Source organism: Lepidochelys kempii, chromosome 9 (genome assembly GCF_965140265.1).
Source record: "Lepidochelys kempii isolate rLepKem1 chromosome 9, rLepKem1.hap2, whole genome shotgun sequence".
NCBI lineage: Eukaryota > Metazoa > Chordata > Testudines > Cheloniidae > Lepidochelys > Lepidochelys kempii.
In genome coordinates, this window is record NC_133264.1 from 19,542,690 (window position 1) to 19,564,975 (window position 22,286).

Consider the following 22,286-nt stretch of genomic DNA (forward strand, 5'->3'; position numbering starts at 1 on the left):
TGAGTGTTGACACTTTTAGACTGAGATGGATGGCTACTGGAGGACCACAGTGCTGTGCCTGTATGACGGATTCTCTTTCCTTTAAGTGCTGACTAGTGAAAAAGAGAAACGTTCCATTCGGGCTCTGTGGGGAAATGCTTCACTTTTCAGTGGTTGCCACTAGGAGGTGGAATGTTCAGTAGACTGATTAAATAACACCTTTTAATTCGCAATGTGCAGTGCATTCAGCATGCACTGTAAAATACATTTTACCAGAATAGACAGAAACTCCTGTTCTATAACTGAAATTTGATTTCAAAGGGAGGCTTCGGGGGGGGGGGGGGGGACAAAAACCCTTCACATGTCTTCTCAGTAAGAAAAACAGGTAAAAGTGCGTCCCCTACAAATATTTTAGTGCATTTCCCCCCCTGTAAGCTTTGCTCTTTTTCTCACTCTTCGGATATATATTGTGTCTTATTAATTTACAGATGATTCCTGAAAAAGTTTTAATGGTCAAAATCTTATTAGCTTTACAGTGTTGTATGCAGCGTTATTGTAGCCATGTTCACCACAGGCTATCAGAGAGACAAGGTAGGTGAGGTCCTATCTTTTATTACACCAGCTTCTGTTGGTGTGAGAGACAAGCTTTGGAGTTACACAAAGCTCTTCCTCAGGCCTGGGAAAGGTACTCAGAGTACATAGGTGCCAACTTCTCCTGGCGTCCGTGGGTGCTCGTGCCCTCCCACCCCCTCCCCCGACCCTGCCCTGCTCCCATTCCAACCCCTTCCCCAAAGTCCCCACCCCAACTCTGCCCCCTCCCTGCCCATATTGAACTCCTTCCCCAAATCCCCACCCCGGCCCTGCCTCTTCCCCGCCTCGTCCCCTGAGTGTGCCATGTTCCCGCTCCTCACCCCTCCCTCCCACAGCTTGTTACCTGTGAAACAGCTGTTTCACGGCAGCAAGCGCTGAGAGAAGTGGGGAAGGCGTGCTCAGGGAGGAGGCAAAGGTGAGCTGGGGAGGCAGGGTGGGGAGCTGCCGCTGGGTGCAGAGCACCCACCAAATTTTCCCTGTGGGTGCTCCAGCCCCGGAGCCCCCACGGAATTGGCGCCTATGTCAGAGTGATGCAGCTAAATACAAGATCAAATGGACAGATTTGCATAAACAGGTTAGCTTGCAGCCTAACCTGCACAACACTTTCAAAAGATGAGCCTGGGAACTTAAATTCATAATTTTGCTTGACATTAAAAATCATGGTCTTAATAAAGACACAATATGTAACCCACTAACCTCCCCCCACTTTTTTGTCCTATGACTATTAGGGTGTTAACATGCCACTTCCTGTTGCATGATTCCTTAGAGTATGTGCTAATTACTTATGATACCACTGACTTCCTGAGGAAACTACAATCCTTTGGTGATCTTCCAGAAAACAGCATCCTAGCCACTATGGATGTAGAAGCCCTCTACACGAACATTCCACACAAAGATGGACTACAAGCCATCAGGAATAGCATACCCGATATCATCATGGCAAATCTGGTGGCTGAACTTTGTGACTTTGTCCTCACCCACGACTATTTCAGATTTAGAGACAATTTATACCTTCCAGTCAGTCATGGTCACTCAATAACAGACCTAAAAGTGTCAATTCTTTAACAAAAAAACTTTGAAAACAGACTCCAATGTGAAACTGCAGAACTGGAATTAATTTGAAAATTGGACACCATCAGATTAGGCCTGAATAAAGACTGAGAGTGGTTGGGTCATTACAAAACCTAAACCTAATTTCCTCAATACTAATTTCCCCCTATTGTTACTCACACCTTCTTGTCAACTGTCCGAAATGGGCCACTCTCATTACTTCAAAAGTTATATTTCCTCCCTTGGTATCCTGCTGTTAATTGAATTGTCTCATTAGACTGACCGCCCACTTGGCAAGGCAACTCACATCTTTTCATGTATTTATACCTGCTCCTGTATTTTCCACTCCATATATCTGATGAAGTGGGTTCTAGCCCACAAAAGCTTATGCCCAAATAAATGTGTTAGTCTTTAAGGTGCCACAAGGACTCCTCGTTGTTTTTGCTGGTACAGACTAACACGGCTACCACTCTGAATCCTACTTATGCTAACCAACTGTTTGATTTTACATTTAGCTGTGAGTCTGAGTACCATCCCCAGACATGAGGAAGAGCTCCATGTAACTGGAAAGCTTGTCTCTCTCACCAAGTTGGTCCAATAAAAGGTATGACCTCACCCACTTTTACAGTGTGATTTTTAAATAGCTTTTTCCAATTATGGAACACTAAATGATTTATAATGTGATGAAGGCAGAAATAACAGATAAGAAAAATGAAGTTTAGATGAAAACTAATTGAATGGTGCAGCAAAAAACTGCAGGCATGTCACCTGACAAGAGGTGTTGTCTTCAAGTTGTTGTTACTCTTCTACTTGTGTACAGTGATGTGAGTGATATCTCAGAGAAAATTAGAGACTAACCAATTTATTTGAGCATAAGGTTTCGTGAGCTACAGCTCACTTCATCGAGTGAGCTGTAGCTCATGAAAGCTTATGCTCAAATAAATTGGTTAGTCTCTAAGGTGCCACAGGTACTCCTTTTCTTTTTGTGAATACAGACTAACACGGCTGTTACTCTGAAACCTGTCAGAGAAAATTATTATTATTAATTAACTAGCCGTTCTCTGGCTGCAATACACATTCAATATCCATGGCAGTGTTGTTTGCAGTGTTGTTGTACCCATGTTCACCACAGGCTATCAGAGAGACAAGGTAGATGAGGTTTTATATTTTATTACACCAGCTTCTGTTGGAGTGAGAGACAAGCTTTGGAGTTACACAAAGCTCTTCCTCAGTCTTGGGAAAGGTACTCAGAGTGATGCAGCTAAATACAAGATCAAACAGATAGGTTCGCATAAATAGGTTAGCCTGCAGGCTAACCCGCACAACACTTTCAAAAGATAAGCCTGGGAATTTAAATTCATAATTTTGCTTGACACTAACAATCATGGTATTAATAAAGACACAATCTGTAACCACTAGCCCCCCTCCCCTTTTTTTTGTCCTATGACTATCAGGGTGTTAACATGCCACTTCCTCTTGAATGGTTCCTTAGAATATGTGCTAACTACTTATGCTAAACTATCTGTTTGATTTTGCATTTAGCTGTGAGTCTGAGTACCATCCCCAAACGTGAGAAGAGCTCCGCGTAACTGAAAAGCTTGTCTCTCTCACCAAGTTGGTCCAATAAAAGGTATGACCTCACCCACTTTTACAGTGTGATTTTTAAATAGCTTTTTCCAATTATGGAACACTAAGTGATTTATAATGTGATGAAGGCAGAAATAACAGATAAGAAAAATGAAGTTTAGATGAAAATGAATTGAATGGTGCAACAAAAAACTGCAGGCATGTCACCTGACAAGAGGTGTTGTCATCAGGTTGTTGCTACTCTTCTGCTTGTGTACGGTGACATGAGTGATATCTCAGAGAAAATGATTATTAATTAACTAGCCATTTTCTGGCTGCAATATACATGCAATATCCATGGCAACCATTTTCAGTGCGAAGAGATTGTGCAATCTGCCTGAGAGTATACGTAAGTACCTTCGACTGATAGACTAGTTAACAGATAATGCCATAAACTGATAGGGGCTCAATATAAAGCTGGAGTTTTCAAGTTGAACCTTCAGTGCCAGAGGGCTGGAACAAGAGCAATGCATAGACGGTGAAACAAAGGGGTTTTGAGGTATGTGCTTTTATTCCTGGGTTTCAAGTTTCAGGAAATTCAAGCGTATATATCACACAGTAGGATTTGTACCGTAAATCCTCATTTTCAACTTCTGCGTCCCTGAGAAGTGCAGAGTTTCAATACCATGTTTCATTCTGTGTTCTTTGACAAAACCTTTAACCATACTGTAGATCTCAAAATGTTGAATGTTGCCTTGCAACGTTCCTGATTGATATATTTGTGGAAAGGGTTAATTGAGAACTTCAGTTAGGAACGGTTGGATTGTAATTTCTTTATTGCATTGAGCAATATGGTTTTCAATATAATAAAACAATTGCAGGCTGAAAATACAATATTCCCTGGGAAGCTACCAATGTTATAGTATAGAAAATGTCTGGGAAACCTATATACATATGTAAAATACGAATGTATTGTGCAGTTTATAAAAGTATCTTTGATTATATTTTGAAAATTATATTTAACTTTATCGTAGCTTTCACTTTCCCTTGAAGACTGTTGCTGAGTTGAGACTGGTCTTTCTAAATGAGTTAATAAACTACCTCTTCATTCCTATGACTGGTTTCAGAGTAACAGCGGTGTTAGTCTGTATTCGCAAAAAGAAAAGGAGTACTTGTGGCACCTTAGAGACTAACCAATGAGTGAGCGGGGGAAGGGCAGGGCACGTTACATGGAGGCTGCAGGGGAAAGAGCATCAAGTTTAAACTGTTCTGATGTCAAAAAGCTTTTCCCCCAGTACTGCTGATTATTGGAACACCTGTATAAGTGTTTTAAAAGATCAGTGCAATGAGCAGTACTACACTATTTCCACTGGCAAAACTGCATTTTGTTCTTATTTTAACTAAATAAAAGAAAGTTATTTCTCTGTGTTTAAGCCAATTTTGTCAGGTAAAATACTTTTAAGCGAATGAAAAATGCAGTTACTGTTGCTGGTATATTGATCTGGAGGTTGCAGATGTTTTAATGAGTTTAATTGCTGGCATACAGTTAAACATTAATGGTACCATGTTGTTCTTCACATGAGATTGAGCAGTTGGCTGTGCAGCCTGAATATTTCAACAGTAAGCCCTGGTCCACACTATAGAGTTAGGTTGAAGTGGGGCAGCTTACATTATCTAACTTTGTAAGTGTCTATACTAAAATGCAGCTCCCACTGATGTAACTCACTCAGTACACTGACTTAATAACTCCATCTTCATGACAGATGGAGCGCTTAAGTCAATGTGGTTAAGTAGACTCAGTGTCAGTGTAGACCCTACATCAACTGTTGTTGCTTTTCAGAAGCCATCCCTCAATGCCCCACACTGACAGGAAAATCGTTGCAAGTGCTTCTGGTGAGGATGCGCATCACCAATACAAGCAGCATAGTGTGGACATGCAAAAGCAGTTTAACTACTGTGGTGACTGTACATTAATTTTGTAATATTGACTTGCCCTAACCGTTTGTCAATTATAGCACTTTTCCTAACTTTACCAAGTGGGCTCTCTGTCGCTCTGGGTATCTTGTCAGATCAGCTGGTACAGTCACCCGTGCAAATCACATGCTAAAAGATCAGCTATGCATACTAAAATATTAATACAAATTCTATAGATAATCATTTTGCGTATTGCATACATCTGTGTCAATAGGGCATGCCTTGCTCTGCTAGTGTGGACTGTAGTAAAGAAAAATTTGAACATAGAAACTGAGTCACACAAGGGAAATGCATGAATTTTATACAGCAATTTTGCCTATAACCCCACCCACATTATCTGCTTTTGGTATTACAAGATCATCTCTCTGTCCTTCTCAGTGTGCTACACCAATTTAAAATGACAGTAGTCAGTTCTGCCTTCTCAGAATTACACCACTTAAGTAATTACACCAGCTTAATTCGCAACAGTTTCCCCTGACTTACTGATCTGTAACTTACACCACCATTTATGTCACCATTGATCCATAGTATACTTATTATTTCCACTATACATGGAAATATATAATAGAGCTCTTCAACATTTTTTGTCAATTTTTTTGGCAAAATACGCCCTGACAACTTTTACAAGAAAACTTCACATTTTGTGGAAATATTGGGCAGTCTTTGTCCCTTCTTCCACACCCAAAACTGAAAACCAAAATTTGGGGCATTTTGTTTGTTGAAAACTTTAAACAAAAAAAAGTTCCTGGAAAGTTCAAGGAAAAGCTGAAAAGTGTCATGGAAAAATTTGAATAAAATTATTTTTTTTTTGTTTCCCAGAAATTTGTCACAGACAATTTAAATACACTTCCCAACCAGCTTTAGTAACTTACTCTGTTTAATCGAATCTGAACATCAGAATATTACACTTTGTGAGGTGTGGTTGTATTTTAACTTCTTTGGGCAAAGGATTCATTCTTAAAGCAAATATTTGCTAGATATTTACTAAAAAGCACATTCCTGAAACTTTTTTTATGTATTTATTTTTTACAATGGTGTTTATCCGTGGCTAGATGGGGAAGAAGAAGTTCAGCGGATTAGAGCTCTCCCTGATTGTCCTATTTTGTTTGGTGGTGATTGTAGCCTGCATTCTGGTGGCACTTTTAGCAACAGGACAACCTGGACTCCAAGGTAACAGTTATTATTTATCATGATTATTGTAGAACTCAAAGGTCAAACCAAGAATAGTCCCTGAATTTGAATTGCTCGAAGAGGAAATGTATTAGATTTGATTAACAAAATGAACCATGGCATTGACTCTTAGTCTAATCAGTGCCCACTGAAGTTGATAGGAGTCTTTCTAGAGGACAATGGATCAGGCTTATAGACAAAATTCAAGCATGAGAGCATGTTATGCTCCATGTGTTTATATGGTGTCCTTCACAAAATCAATTCTTTTGTGTATAGATGGTAAACTCTGAGATATAGACTGCATCTCCCTGTGTATTGGTAGTGTCTAGCACAATGGGGCCCTGATGCTGACGAAGCACAGTGGTTTCTCCCTTTTTATAGATAATGTTAATATTTATAATGAGTAAAAAAACTAGAAAGATTAAGAATTTAAAGCAGTTGAAAGTAAATGCAACTCCTCTTGTTCCAATACCTGCACTGTGTATTTCTTTAAGTTACTTTTTTAATGAAGAAAGTGGAATTTCAATATTTTGATTAACAACTACTAGCTGTCCAAAAGAGAGAAAAAATTTAAGAGCTCTTATGTCAGCGAACAACTCCATGGAATCGCTCCAGCTGATATACTATGTATGTATAATATGTACTGTGTAGAAATGAAAGACTTCAAAGATTTTGACCCATTCGATAACTGTATTGATAAGATGCATTAATATCTTATCAGATGATTAAATATCGTTTGGTCCTTTGATTTAAGTCTCCCCATGTTTTATACTTTTAATTAATTAGTTATATCATTTAGAATGGCTTGTAAACCCTAATTTGTAACTAAATGCAAACTGATTTATTTTTTCAGTGAGATTCTGTTGTGTGGAAGAAAATACCATAAAAGACAAGAGTTTTCTTTTAATGAATCGATAAATTAGAAGAAAATTTGGTTTAGAGTTAGGCTAGCATACAGAGCCAAATGTGCAAGGAGCCTCCGTTTTGACATGGCCACATTTTGCATGCATCCTCAGTTGCATGTGAAGACTGGGTAATCAAGCCCACAGTTTGTGCATGCAAATGGCAGTGTGTATAAAAGGAAGTGATAAATTCTAACACAAAGTGAATGTGCTCAGGTATTGGGAGTATAGCTGCTCGCGGCGGCAGATACTTGCATTTATTTGTATCAGCTTTTGGATGTGAACATATCAACCTGACATAGCAGTTAAAACAGACAAAACCCCACTGTATAAGGCTCAAGTTGGAATAATATTTGTAGGCCTCAGTTTGGAACTTAATTAACTAACTAAATAAACTGAAAAAAGGCTACAACTTCCAATGGGCACATGCAACGCCCCTTATGATACCATCTGGCAATGGAGGCTCTTGGACTTCTCAAGTTCACTAGTGACTAGAGCCCCACAAATTTAATTATAAAAGTATTCATGGAACATCTTCATATCCCTGGGATATTTGTGTCTCTGAGGATGCCCAAACTCTGGATACTGTGGAAGAAAGCATGTACAGGGTAGGAAGCACATATAAGAGCAGCAGAACAATATCATGAACATGGAGCAAAAGTCTCTCCATTTTTAATACCTGGTGAATTTTAAATGAAGCAATGTGTGATAAAGGCTACAGGAGTTCTTTGAAACTTTATCACATTCTGCATCTTTATTTTCTGCCATAACATTTAAAAAAGTTGGGTATACCTAGGAAGAATTCTGTGCTGTCTTGCGTCTTGTGTAGTTATATACACCTGAGAGAAGTAGGTCCCAAAATGATTACATCAGAATGGCAGTGTTTTATGCCTACTTTGCTTAGAGGTACATGTTTGCACAAGTTTGACGGTACTGGGGAATCAGGCCTTTAGATTTAAATGATTTAAAAATGTAATTAAGCTATTTCTATAATTCAGCACTATTAATAATAATCCATTCATTTTTTAACAGACTTTTCTCCAGACTGTCCAGCAGTAAACGTCGCAGAGAGAATTGACTGCATTCCAGATCGAGTGGCAACAAAGGTCTGAAACACATACATGAGGTTAATTAGAAAATGGGCCAAAAACAATGAAACGTGAGATTTGACTATAAAAACAACCTTGTGGACACAAGGAAAACTCAAGCCTGTAATCTGGGAGCTGTAGGATGGGATTTTCCAAAGCTCTCAGTGCTGGCTTACCTCTGTTCCCTTTGACATCTGGGAGTTTTGCTACTGATGTCAGTGAGAGCAAAGGTAGATCCACACTGGGTGCTTTGGAAAATCTCACTCGTAATATATAATACAACCTTGCTCTGCTGAAACCATTCCTTCCTTCATTATCTGAAATTCACATATTAACATTTATAATGGCACAGTCCCTGGATAGGCTGCCGCACCTTAAACCCTCTTCCAGTTCCCCTCCCCCTGAGTGCAACCTTTTCAAGTGGCAGGCTTGTGTCTTCACTTCTCTTTGGGGTGGGATCCCACAATCACACCACTCTCCAACAGGGTGTCCAGTTTACAACCCCTGTTTGCCAACTGTGATACCTAGAAAGCCCAGTGGACTTGGCACTAGCAAGAGATCCCCTTCAGGAGCCTGTAATCAGTAACAATATGCAGTGGTACAGAAACAGCTTCTCCAAAACAAAGCATGATTTGTTTTGCCAGTGCTCACACAAAGGGTATTAAGATAACACAGACCTACATGCATACCGTCTTACCTACTCTTGACATTCCTCTCCAGCTAGACTTGATTTAGCCTTGGTATCTCCTATTCTCTTGGGGGCCAAGTTACAGCCTGGTTGCTGCAGACCCTGGTGCTCAGTCAATCTGAGTCAGCTTTTGTAGCAGCTGACAACTTCCCTCCACCCACTCTGTAAGGCAGATCTTTTCACAGATCAGGGTCTTTTGATCATCTCCTTCTCACCGTCACCTGATTGGAACTGAGGAGTTCAGGTTGATATTTCAGGGCTATAAACCAGGCTAATGTGATTTGAGGGGAAGCTCCTTATCTAGGCCATTGTTTTACCCTTCCTGCCTATCTCTTTGACCACCCCCTTTGATTTGCCCTGCATTCAAGCAGGGTAGGATCACACAGATACACTGAGGGGCATCTGAAATTTATCAAAGGTGATGCAAATACTTTCCACTGCTCCACAAGCTACATATGAGATTTCTGAATCTGAATCCTTCCCATGTCATCAGATATCACTCAGAGCATGAATAAGGCTTTCCCTCCCTGTTTATTATGCTGCTTGCCAGAATGGTTACCTTGTTTTTCCTATAACCTAGCTTCTTTACAAGAATAGGTTGTTGACCTGTCACTGAACCCCCAACCTGGAGGATCAATGGACTGCTTTTCATCTAGTACCTACTTTTTGACCTATCTTCCGCTCCCCCTAGCTCATTCATTGGAACATAGCAGTCTTCCTACTGTGTCAAGGTGCAGTCCCTAGGGCAGAATATTAACATCTGATTAACTATTAATCTTCTCAAGATGCATCAGATCTGCATCTTGTGTGCCACAGTTTGCTTCCATATCAAGTTTTTAGTCTCAATCTCTCTCTCTCTCTCTTTTCAGATGAGCACAGAGACCTTCCTGGTTAAGAATCTACTTAGATACTTTTCTTATCCAATGGAAATATTGTCATTTCAGTTTTTCTATCCTTGCCCTTAAACTCATGACTTTCACTTTTATTCCTCTTTAAATGATATGTTCTTTTCAGATAGAAGCTGGTGATTTGTATTTTCCTTCCCCTGCCCCATCCAGTGGGATTTTTTTTGTATGTGATGGCTAATTGCAGCCATTTAAAAAAATAATCAAAATATCACTAACTTGAGAAAAGGAGTACTTGTGGCACCTTAGAGACTAACAAATTTATTTGAGCACAAACTTTCGTGAGCTACAGCTCACTTCATCGGATGCATGAAAGCTTCACGAAAGCTTGTGCTCAAATAAATTTGTTAGTCTCTAAGGTGCCACAAGTCCTCCTTTTCTTTTTGTGAATACAGACTAACAAGGTTGCTACTCTGAACACTAACATGAGAGAATTCCCTGATGAGTTCCAAAGTTCACAGTTGCTAATGCTCTTAGTATTTGATAGCTTGTATTATATTATATGGTTCAATAATATCCCGCAGGTAAACATATTGTACTCCCCTGTTCTTTCACTGGGAACAAATTGGTTTCCTATCTTGCTCAAGAAGTAGGGCACAATATAGGTGCAGTCATGCAGATTACTTGAATCTTTAAGTGGTACCTTTGATCTAATCTTCCCATGTTAAATGGTGCACTCATCCTTCAGTAGGAGATGAATGCATGCATACAAGCAACACTTTGTTTACTGAGAGTCCCATGGTAAGTCTAGGGTTCTATTTTCCTCCCACTGTGATTAGAAGGCTCTGTTTGAAAACTAAATAGAAAGGATTTGAAAGGTGAGAACCAATGCTGAGCCAAAGATTTGGATGATTATGTTGTATATGTGATCCTTAGGCTTCTCTAAGGTACAGCAATTTTTTGATCTAATATCCTTTTAAATATCTCTAAAACTGGTAATAATAACAATATCAGAACAATTCATTTATTTTTCTATAGTACCCTAAAATGAAGTATCAGCAATAGTGTTGAATCAAATTTTTTGTATGAGAAATGTTTGATAAGGAAAGTGGCCTTAAAAGAAGGGATATGGATTAAAAAAATTTCAGTCCACACCGTTGAGCGACTGTGCAGACAGCACTATGTTGATGGGAGAGCTTCTTCTGTGGACACAGTTACAACTCTCAGGGAGGTGGAAGTACCTATGCTGATGGGAGAAGCTCTCCCATCGGCATAAGTTGCGTCTTCACTAAGCGCTCCAGGGGACAAGCACTTAGTCGGTAACTGCACTTAAGTGAAGCAAGCTCAGGGAGAGGTTGAAAACCAACAGAGCAATTTAGATTCAGAGATGAATGGGAAGCCAGCAAAAGCAATGGAGCACTTGGTGGTATAAACTCTGTTATATGGAATCAGGTCTACCTATCATAATGTTGCTGAACTCTGCAGTGACAGCTGAAAAGTATTCTAAAGGGATTTGTTAGATCTGGCTGGAAAACAGAAAACCACTTTCATAAAATGGTTTCCATTTTATTTAATTGAAATTTCATTTTTGTCAACAGAAAAGGAGGACTTGTGGCACCTTAGAGACTAACCAATTTATTTGAGCATAAGCTTTCGTGAGCTACAGCTCACTTCATCGGATACTGTATGTATGCATCCGATGAAGTGAGCTGTACCTCACGAAAGCTTATGCTCAAATAAATTGGTTAGTCTCTAAGGTGCCACAAGTACTCCTTTTCTTTTTGCGAATACAGACTAACATGGCTGTTACTCTGAAACCTGTCATTTGTGTCAACGTTTTTTCACCAGCTCTAGGATCTGTTAGGGTAGATGGGCTGTCTAATTCTGCTACTAATTTTCACTGATATTAGTTTAAAATATCAGTAGTGCACATGACCCAAGTGGTCAGTTACATCCGTACTGAGAAAAAATATGTAGACATCAGAAACAATATGAAGTTACCCAAAACTGCTTTTACTTACAAATGTATAGCGCTGGCCAGGCAATCTGTAAAGAAATTTATTTCTAACAGAAAAGCTATTCAGGCTAACATGCACACAGAGCTAGAGTATATGTTTATGTCACTGCATTTTATTTTTAGTCAAATGAAAACATTACTTCACTGAGGGTTTTGGGTTAACCTGAAACATTTGTATTTTAATTCAGCTACCAAACTGAAAAATTGGTTATTCACACAACTCTACTCATGATTCAGATCAAAGAAACAGAGTTACAGACTTATTAGTTCACAATTTAATATATGATGTGGGCTGATTCCTATCCACCCACATCTTACAGTAAATTAGGAACTAATAAGTCTGTTGTTCTGTTTCTTGCTGAGAGTTTGTGTGTGATTGGTCCATGAACAGATGAGAAAATTTGTCAATTGCCAGAATTATTTGTACATTTTTTTAATTTTGGAAAGAAATATTACATTAATGGAAGGCAGATGAACAGTGAAATATTGTGGAATGAGTATTTCCTCATTTATGCTGATATCACTGTATTATTTAGCACAAATTTAACAACAGAAAGTGTTATGTTTATGTGAACTCTCCATTTAAAAAGTACAAGTCTTCCATATTAAACTATCAGTGGGGAAAGGTCAAGAAGGTTTGGAGTTTAGTTTTGGTACAGAAGTGCATGCAGATGTTTTGATACTTATCTAAACCATGAGTGAAACTATTGGATCTTCCTAAATGGGCTAGAAATCTGATTTAAAAAAAGCTTTCTTGATGTATTTCAGTATGTTCACTTCTGGTCCCAGCTAAAATTTGGAAATAAATACAAAAAATCATAAAAAAAAATAGTATCCAAACATTTCAGAACCTTAAAGTCTCCCTTGCAATGTGGTTCTCAGAATGGGTGAAGAGTCAGACTTCCTAGTTCTTCCTGAACTAATTCACTCATTTTTACCTTGGATCTAGAAAAGCCATTCTTTGCTTCTATCATGTTCTTATACAGTCAAACAACTATTGATTTCCCCAAAGAGGAGTGCTTGTGAATGGTATAACAAAATTTGCTGGTATTTGAAATACACATCATGCATGATTTTCATCTAGATGGTTATTTGGTGCTAATTGGTGCTGTTAATATAATCAAGTTCTCCTTGCCTTTGAAACAGAGCTTATGTACACTGCGTGGCTGTTGCTGGAATCCACAAGATGAAACACACATACCCTGGTGCTTCTTCTCCAAGAGTCATGGGTATCAAGTAGAGGGAGGTGTGAAGCAAACAGATACAGGTAAGTAGCAAGCTGTGCTCAAGCAGTAAAGTACATCCTTGGTGTCCAATTACTGTTAATGTATACTCTTTAACAATATTCTCTTTATATAAAGTTTTCCCCCATTGATGTGATACATTTCCAAAAAATCTGGTATTTTTGTTGCAGTGGCTGGGGCTGATCTCTGCCTGCTCTTTGATCTATCTTGAATTGTGTCATAATAACTCTGATTCCTATCCACCTTGGAGGTTCGGTTCCAAAAAATAAGGGATGTGTAAAACATTAGAATGTGCATTTATTTATAAATAACAAATGTAATGGCACCATCAAGGTGTTCATGTAGCCCATTATGCTTGTCTATATCAGTTACCTGCATCATGCAGAGGTTAGAAGTACCTACCAAGGCAGAATCAAGCTGGCGAAGGATACTTGCCATCTACCCAGAGCAGGGGGAAATGTGAAGCAGATTGTGTCCTGTTCCTGGGGCACTGCAATGACACATAGCCCCATGCCCAGGGTTTGTGGCAAAGCCATAATTTAGCCCTGAGTAAATTCATGACATGGTGGAAACCCTTGTCCTTTCTTGCCCAATCCCCTTCACTTGTTACTCTCACTTGCTGCATCATGGGTAAAGTTAAATAGAAAGCTCCCTGGAGGAGGGGCCATCTAAAGGCCATCTCTTTGCATTTGTGCTGTAAAGTTCCATGCACCCTTTTGAGGTCTATATAAATATTTTTATATATGAACCTACCATGTAGATCTTTATAGTAATGTAATGATTTTTATAGTAAGACTTTTCAAAGGAACTTGAAATTAATGCACACCAAATGCATTAATCCTTAAGGATTCTATAGCAACTGTGAGATGTAGATCTCCTTTATGATAAAAGGTTTAGAAATCCTGACCCAAGAACAGTTTAAAACAAAAACAACAACAACAAAAACTAGGCATGTTTAGTCTTGAGAAAAGAAGATTGGATGGAGGTGGGAGGGACCTGGTAAGTCTTCAAATACATTAAGGCCTGTTACAAAAGAAGACTGTGATCAATCATTCTCCATGTCCACTGAAGGTAGGACAAGAAGTATTGGGTTTAATCTGCAGCAAGAGAGATGTAGGTTAAATATTGGGTAAAAAACTTTCTAACTGTAAGGATAGTTAAGCCCTGGAATAAGCTTCCAAGGGAGGTTGTGGAATCCCCATCATTGGAGGTTTTGAAGAACAGGCTAGCAAAGCACTGGAGAGTGAGGGTCTTGGTATCCTTGGCCCTGCTTCAGGACACTTCTAGATTTACATTTCTGTGATTCCATGGTGCAATAAAGCAACAATATAATATATATATATTTTTTCTTGTTAAGGTTTTATGGCTAAGTTAAAGAGGCTGCCTTCACCTTCCCTATTTGGAAATGATATTAACACTGTCCAGCTCACGGGAGAATATCAGACAACAAATCGCTTCCGGTTCAAGGTTACATTGTTTGTTATGCTGTTTAAGATTAGTGTTTTACACTGCTTCATAACACTGGAGAAGCGAATGGCAGAGGAGATTGGTAGTGTTTCCTTTTCTCTCCAGTCTCTGCTTGTTCTAATTCATCCTGAAGACTGTCAAACTGCTTTCCAGAATCATGCTCTAGCTGTTTTACAGCACACCACAACACTACAGCAATGTGGGAGAGGTAGTAAATAACAATACCATATCCAATTGGAATCTGAATAGTTAGGATTATTAGCCAAGTCTGTTTGACCAGGGCAGGGAAATTGACACTCTTACCCCCACTCTCCCCAGAGGCACCAGCTTCCTCATTTCCCCTGGGGTGCTCGACCCCTACCCCGCCCCAGGCCCAGCTGCCCCTCCACCCTTCCCCCAAGGCCCCACTCCAGCCCTGCCTCTTCCCGCTCCCACTCCTCCCTGCCCCCTCTTCCTGCCCTGTTCCGCCCCCTTCCTCAAGCGCACCCCGCCCTCACTCCGACTTCTCCCCCACATCGCTGGGAAACGCTGTGAGGAAGGGGTAGGAGCTGATCCGCGGGGCCAACAGTGGGTGCTGAGCACCCACTATTTTTTTCCGCATGGGTGCTCTGGGGCCAGAGCACCCAGGGAGTCAGTGCCTATGCCCCCCATTCCCCTCCCAAAAAAGCACGGGATCTATAGTCATCAAAAGTCCTCTGCTGCTTTGTTTTTCCATCTCATTTGAAATGAAGAACTGGGTAGTGGCTCAAAAACAAATGTCTGAGAAATACTGCTATAAACTCCCCATTATTCCTAAATAAAAATTCCAGTGGTGTTGAGATTAAATACAGTCTAAGAGTAAATATAAATATGTTAACAACTGCATCATCTTCGGCTGTATAGGGTCAAGTCTGGTTAGTATTTAGAGGGGAGACCTCCAAAGAAAAATTGGGGAACTATAGTAAGCATTGTTGCTTATTCAGTGCTTAGCCCCTTATTCTGAAAGTCAGTACTGAACCAATTCCCCAACCAGCCAATGAGTTTCTAGAAGTGCCATCTTTTGGATGAGATATTGAATCCAATTCTTTATTACTTGTAGTCATTAAAGATCCCATGGCACCTTTCAAATACTAAGGAACATTAGCCATGTAGTCTTAGACAAATTTCTGGTAAAGTTCCCTTTTTAGTTTCAATCAAATACAAGTCATTTTTAATTTTTTGTCCTAACAATTGCAGACCTCCGCCAACACTAGGGTTTCCAGAGCATTCTAGAGGTCTGCAGGGAAAATCCATCAGCCTATGTGGAAAACTGGCTCTGACTGGCTGCCTTTCCCACTCCTCCCACCTCTTGGGGAAGCAATTAGAGGTGGCAGTTAGAGCTCTCCCACATCCCTGCAGGAGTTGTGAGAGGTTTGGGGGTAGCAGAGGAAAGGGAGCTGCTGATACCATTTTTACAAGCGGGGAACTGGGAACAGAATGAGCTCAGCAGCTTATGGCATCTCTGCTCCCTCCACTCCTCCCTTCCTGTGAAAAATGGCTTGGCTCCCTTCTGCTCCTGTCTCCCCTCTCCTCTTCACTGCAACTTCAGGCCTAGGAAAAGGGTGAAGAGCGCCTGGTGCTGTGCCACCCTCCTGCTTCCCACTTGGGCCTAAGAGGAAGATGAAGAGCCCCTCAGGTTGTGTTTCCCCCGCAGGTTGAAGCGGGGGTTTAAGATCCCCTGGGGGGCTTCAGGGAAACACATGTGCTAGGAGGCAATATGTGGGACTGGAGTGGAGCAGAGTTGATATAGGGCTGGGGAGCACAAACCTAATTGGTTTGGGGTTGGGGGCACAAATATAACTGATTTGGGGCTGATGGGGCCAGAATTAATTAATATGGAGCTGGAAGGCACTTGACTGATGGTAAGGTACTAGGGGTACACAATTAATTGATGGGGGGCTGTGGCACAGGCACATAGAGGGTTAGCGGCAGGATAGGGTGACCATACATCCCATTTGGGCCGGAGCAGTCCCTTTTTAAAGCCCTGTCTCGGCCGTCCCGACTTTTTTTTCAAAAGGAGGCATTTGTCCCGTTTGCTCTTGCTGACTTGATCAGTTGATATAGTTAGTTCAATACATATTGTGATTCAGGAAAATGTTCTAGTAGATATGTAGAAGTTAATTTTTGGACCTCTAATAATTTAAATGTAACTGTTTAATCTGTGCAGATCACTGATCCTAATAAAAAAAGATTTGAAGTTCCTCATGAGAATGTAGAAGCTTTTGGTGGACCCGCAGCCTCCAATTTAAAGTATAAAGTCGATATCATTCAGAACCCTTTTGGTATCACTGTGATGAGAATGAGCAGCGGCACAATGCTGTAAGTAATTTTTGTGCTTTTTATAGATAACACTACAATAGGTGTTCACCCTGAATGCTCAAATCATGTAATAAAATAATACCTGTTAGAGATGGAATGAAGACTCCAATTAGGCCATCTAGTCTGTTTCTCTGCCACTCTAGGTTTGTTCCTTGTTTGTAGTACTACTTTGTCCAGTTTAGCTAAGGATCACATGTGCAGATAAGGAGGTGTGAGGTCTTTGGTCAAAAATACCCACATAACTGCACATTGCTGACCTTTGTGGGCATAATTACATTCAATTATACACACAATCTGTGTACTCAGTCTAGTGATTTGCATGGGCAAATGTAATCATGTACTTTTGCATAGTGATTTTAAGCCTTTCTTCGAGAGATGTAGCTATATTTTCCACATTTACCTTTTTTATGTTGTTTTTAAATCCAGCCGAAGAATTTTCAGATTTGACCACAAGCTTGAACCAGGAAATATAGGAACAATTATATGCAACTTCCCAAGTTGCAGCTAGCATAACTTTTTGGACTATATTATGTGGCTGGACATTGTTGTCCCACTTTTGGAGTAACACCCTTGAGCTCTTGCCAGGGACAATTAAGAACAGATTCAGCAGTACAAGGAAATCATACCTATCTGATGGGAGGCCTTTAGAAGGGGAAGGAGACAGGTGCATCTTTTATCCCTGGTTGTTCAAAGGGAGATGGCTGGAAGACTCTTGCCTACAAATGCCAGAGTGTGCAGGACCGGTAATGAAATCTATTAGTTCTTGGGGCAAAGCACCAATTTTTGTTAACTGACCGATCAAATAATTCTGTAATGGAGATCAGCCTGGGAGATATCCTGAGGGCTTATCTACACTTAACATGCTGCAGTGGCATCGTTCTAGCACCTCAGTGAAGATGCTACCTAGGCTGATGGGAGGGCTTCTCCTGTTGGCGTAGGTAATCCACCTCCCTGAGAGGTGGAAGGTAAATCAGTGGGAGAATTCTGACCTAGTGCTGTGCACACCGAAGGTTAGGTCAATTTAACTGTGTCGTTTGGGGTGTGGAATTTTCACACCCCAGAGTGATGTAGTTATATTGACCTAATTCCTAGTGTAGACTAGGCCTGAGATCCATTTAAAATTTCTCTCCTGGCTGACATTAAGCCAGGCAGTGAAGAAGCTTCCTGCCACTTCAGGACATAGGGTTGTAATCTGAATGGATGGAGTCATAGGGACAGGGGTAGGACTGGGTAAGCGGGTAATGCTGGTTTAAGGAAGCATCCCCTTATTACAGGGTGTTTTCTTAGTATTGCAAAGGCTAGCAGACATGATGGCTTTTTCTGGCTAGACAAGAGTCCTAGCTTGGATACCATGGTGATGAGGGCTGTATCTATAAAGAGTAAGGATTCCTCAAATCTCTTTAAAAATAGATGTAAGTTTATTGGCCAGACAGTTAAAGTCTCTTATGTCTGTTTGCATGCATCTGTAACCATTGTGGTCTCTGTCCTCACGGAATTACATATACTAATTACTTGCTTGGGCCCCAATCACTAAGGCATGTGGTTTGGTTTAAGTATGTGAGTTATTCAGCTGGCTTCAGTGGAGACTATTCGTGCTTCATTTTAAGCACATGCTGAAGTGCTTTGCTTGGACCCAGGGCCTGGTCGGACCCAAAGGAGACAAGGAAGTGTAGAGGGGCCTGCGACATTCCACATCAAGCTACAGAGCAGGCTTCCACAGTGGAGTGAGAATTTCTTTTGAACACAAAGCCAGGGGAGAGGGATTTTAAAAAAAGAGAGAGAGAGAAAATCCGGCCTTCATTATCTGTCATAATGAAGCAAAAAAAGGGCAGAAATACATTTTGTTTCCTTTTCAGGTCATCTTCAAAGTGTCAGACAGAGGATGACACATCTTCACTGCCTTTTGTGTTAGCTGATATTCAGTTAATCTTTAACAATTTTGAGTTGGGTAAAGGCAAATTAAGGGGTGTGAGGAGGAGATGGAAGATGCAGAATTCTAAGTAGTGATGCAACACAGCCTGGATATTTCAGAGGAAGCTGTGAGTGCAGGAGCTGGAATTGTGCAACCAGCAAAAGCAGGAAATGTACTACAAAATATAATATTCATGAGAACATAACGGACCTCAAAAGTTCCAGTTATATCATCAGAAGGAACTAAAGGGATCGGTTTACATTTTGAGAGGCTCATTCAATTTATAAACTCTTTCTAGAGTTTTCTGGTTCAACAGTGTTACTCATTTGCTCGGAGTAATATTTTGTCCAATATGTCAAAGGTTCAGGCCCTGAATCATGCAACTTCCACAGGCAAAACTCCCAGTCAGGAAAAGAATTTTGTTCTGTAAGGGGGTGCCTCATAAACCTTTGTTTTACATCCACATTAATTTATTTTAGTTCTCATGTATTAATTTGCCTTTTTTTATGTTAAAATATTTCACAGAAGATCTGAACAGAGCCACTAATATTCTTGGGTTCAGCAAAGCTGCGCTTGGTGCAGAACACAAGTGAAGGGCATGAAAAGATGGCCGTAAACTACTTTTGAACTCATGGTCCTGGCAGTGGATTGGCCCCTGGTGTAAATTTCATAGAGTTAAAGGCCAGAAGGGATCACCTAGTCCAGGGGTGGGCAAACTTTTTGGCCTGAGGGCCACATCAGGGTGCAAAACTGTATGGAGGGTTGGGTAGGAAAGGCTGTGCCTCCCCAGACAGCCTTGCTCCCACCCCCATCCACCCCCTCCCACTTCCCACCCTCTGACTGCCCCCCTCAAAACCCCTGACCCATCCAACCCCCCCGTTCCTTGTCCCCTGACTGCCCCCCCCGGGACCCCATGCCCCAAACTGCCCCCCCGGGACCCCACCCCCTACCCTACCCCTCCTTCCCTGTCCCCTGACTGTCCCCCTTGACCCCTATCCACACCCCTGCCCCCTGACAGGCCCCCCAGGACTCCCATGCCTATCCAACTGCCCCCTGCTCCCTGTCCCCTAACTGCCCCCCTGGGACCTCCTGCCCCTTATCCAAGCCCCACCCCTCCCCCTTCCACCCCCTTCAATGCAACTCAGAGCAGCAGGAGTTTGCAGCCCCGCTGCCCTGCCGGAGCCAGCTGTGCTGCCCATGTGGTCGCGTGGCTGTGGGAGAGGGAGGACAGCAGGGGAGTGGCCGGGGGCTAGCCTCCCCGGCCAGGAGCTCAAGGGCCAGGCAGGACCGTCTCACAGGCCGGATGTGGCCCACGGGCTGTAGTTTGTCCACCTCTGACCTAGTTTGATCTCCTGTATATCACAGGCCATTAAATTTCACCCTGATACCCCTATATTGAGCCCAATAACTTGAGTTAGATGAAGCTGTTGTGTGCCACAGGCAAAGAACAGGACAGACCGAGCTACCACCATTGCCTGAGGCTCCTGCAATTGCAGGGACTGAACTAGGTGAGGTATGCCCAGGTGATTGATGTCTAGACTGCAGAAGTTGGTTAAAAAATGTCCAAGGTTCCTGCCAATCTGTCCTGGGGGAAAATTCCTTCCTGACGCCAAATCCAGCGATCAGTTTGACCCTGAATATATGAGCAAGACATACCAACCAAGCATCGTAGGCTATATCTACACTACACACCTGTGGCAGTGGCATGTAAAGTATGCATGGCTACATGCTGCAGTGAAAAGCAAGTTGTGTCACACTGCAGCATGTAGATATACGTGTTAGTGATATCATGGGGGCAGGCAATGGGGAAAGATTAGCCTTTCCCCGCTGCCGGAGTCTCTTCCTGTGGCAGGGAACGGTTCCAGCAGAGGGGAAACAGTAGGACACTACTACACTGCTAAAAATAGCCGTGTACATGGAGAGGCATGATTTGGGTGAGTTGAGAGTCATGTAGGATATGTACCACATGTCTTCACTCTACTAGCCTAAGCAGTCAATCACTGTCTACATTGCTATTTATATCCAGGCTAGGGGGGCTACTTGTGTACATCCTCTACATGCCGCCAAAAGAAGCGGGCAGTGTAGATGTACCTTAAGAAAGAGAATTCACAGTATCACCTCGGAGCACTGGTCCACCTTGTCTGGCTTCCAGCCTCCAGCTGTGTAGCCTCAGGAGTTCAGGGCAGCTCTAACCTATGCCACCTAATTGTTCGCAAAGGAATCTAGCCATGTCTCCTCTCCCACAACATAACCTCTCTGCTGGGGGTGGGGTGGGGTGATATACAGCTGGCTAAACCAGCCCTATGTCCATAGGTGCGGGAACTAGGAGTGCTGCGGATGCTGCTACAGCCCCTAGCTTGAAGTGGTTTCCATTATATACAGGGTTTACAGTTTGGTTCAATGGTTCTCAGCACCCCCACTGTAAAAATTGTTCCAGCACCCCTGCCTATGCCACCGGGGGATTCTCCCATACAGGGAACCTTCATCTGCCCATTTAGGGGAGCTTTCCAGCCCATTTGTGCCACCAGTGAGAGAGGGCAACAGCAGGGGCCGGGAGCCAGCCCAGTGCTTAATAAAATCACATGTGAACCCTGGTAACTGCATATTATGGAATGTGCTTGTTACAAATAGTTTGAAGTTCTGAATTACCAAATTATATTGTTGCTGGGCATCTGCTGTCTAGGAAAAGCTGGTGCCAGTCAACATTGACTAGGTGATATAAAAATGTAGATAAAATGTGTTTAAAAGTTCTTAAGCCTATAAACACATTAAATACTTTGATCCCCCTTATTTTCTGAAAATGAAATTTACTGCCTAACTCTGAAATCCAGTAGTAGTAAGTGTCATGGCTAATGTGCTTATTAAATGAATCAAAGAATGATTACCTGTCAAAAGCTGGGGTTGTTATCAGTTATGAGTTGGGGTTGTTATCAACTCTTCAAATTTAATTCATTGGCTATTAATCTTAAACTATTATTAGTATTGTTTACCCAACTGAGGTTAAAATCCTCCAGAATGATCAGTTCACCACTATTAAATGCACAATGGGCGGATTTAATATTCGATGAATGGTTGATGACTGCTTGAATGGGGGCATGGCGGGGGACTGTAAATCTAGTTCAAGGGGATGAGTATGGAAAAATCACATGAATTAAACACTGCTGAAAGACTGCATAAATTGTCTTTCACTGTTTTGTTGCATTTACCATAAATACCCACAAAAGGCAGGAAATTCAGTTACAGCTGACTCCTGTACATGATTATCTAATCACAAACCATTGTTTAAAAAGGGGCAGCTCCTCAGCTGGTGTCAACTGGTGTAAATCCATTGAAATTCCTGGAGCTCAGTTGAGCTACACCAGATGAGGACCTGACTCAATAATTAAAAATAAAAATCTTCTTCTTTGGGGAAGGAGGATAAGGAGGGACCAATACTTGTGACTTGTAATTTACTTT

The 22,286-nt window shown here is 41.5% G+C and overlaps 1 protein-coding gene across 2 annotated transcripts in view; it reads left to right on the forward strand.

Annotated features, from left to right (window-relative positions):
* The first annotated feature begins 3,206 nt into the window (after nucleotides 1–3,206).
* Nucleotides 3,207–22,286, forward strand: part of SI (sucrase-isomaltase) — a 152,821-nt gene continuing 133,741 nt past the window's right edge. Inside the window, exons 1-6 of one of the 2 annotated variants that reach the window (XM_073359491.1) lie at nucleotides 3,207–3,250; nucleotides 6,213–6,330; nucleotides 8,265–8,338; nucleotides 13,017–13,137; nucleotides 14,472–14,581; nucleotides 16,767–16,918. In XM_073359491.1, the coding sequence (XP_073215592.1) occupies nucleotides 6,213–6,330; nucleotides 8,265–8,338; nucleotides 13,017–13,137; nucleotides 14,472–14,581; nucleotides 16,767–16,918 (575 nt within the window). In that variant the 5' untranslated portion in view covers nucleotides 3,207–3,250. Of the gene's footprint in view, nucleotides 3,251–3,625; nucleotides 3,746–6,212; nucleotides 6,331–8,264; nucleotides 8,339–13,016; nucleotides 13,138–14,471; nucleotides 14,582–16,766; nucleotides 16,919–22,286 lie in introns of those variants that run through there. The other variant, XM_073359490.1, reaches the window with a different exon arrangement.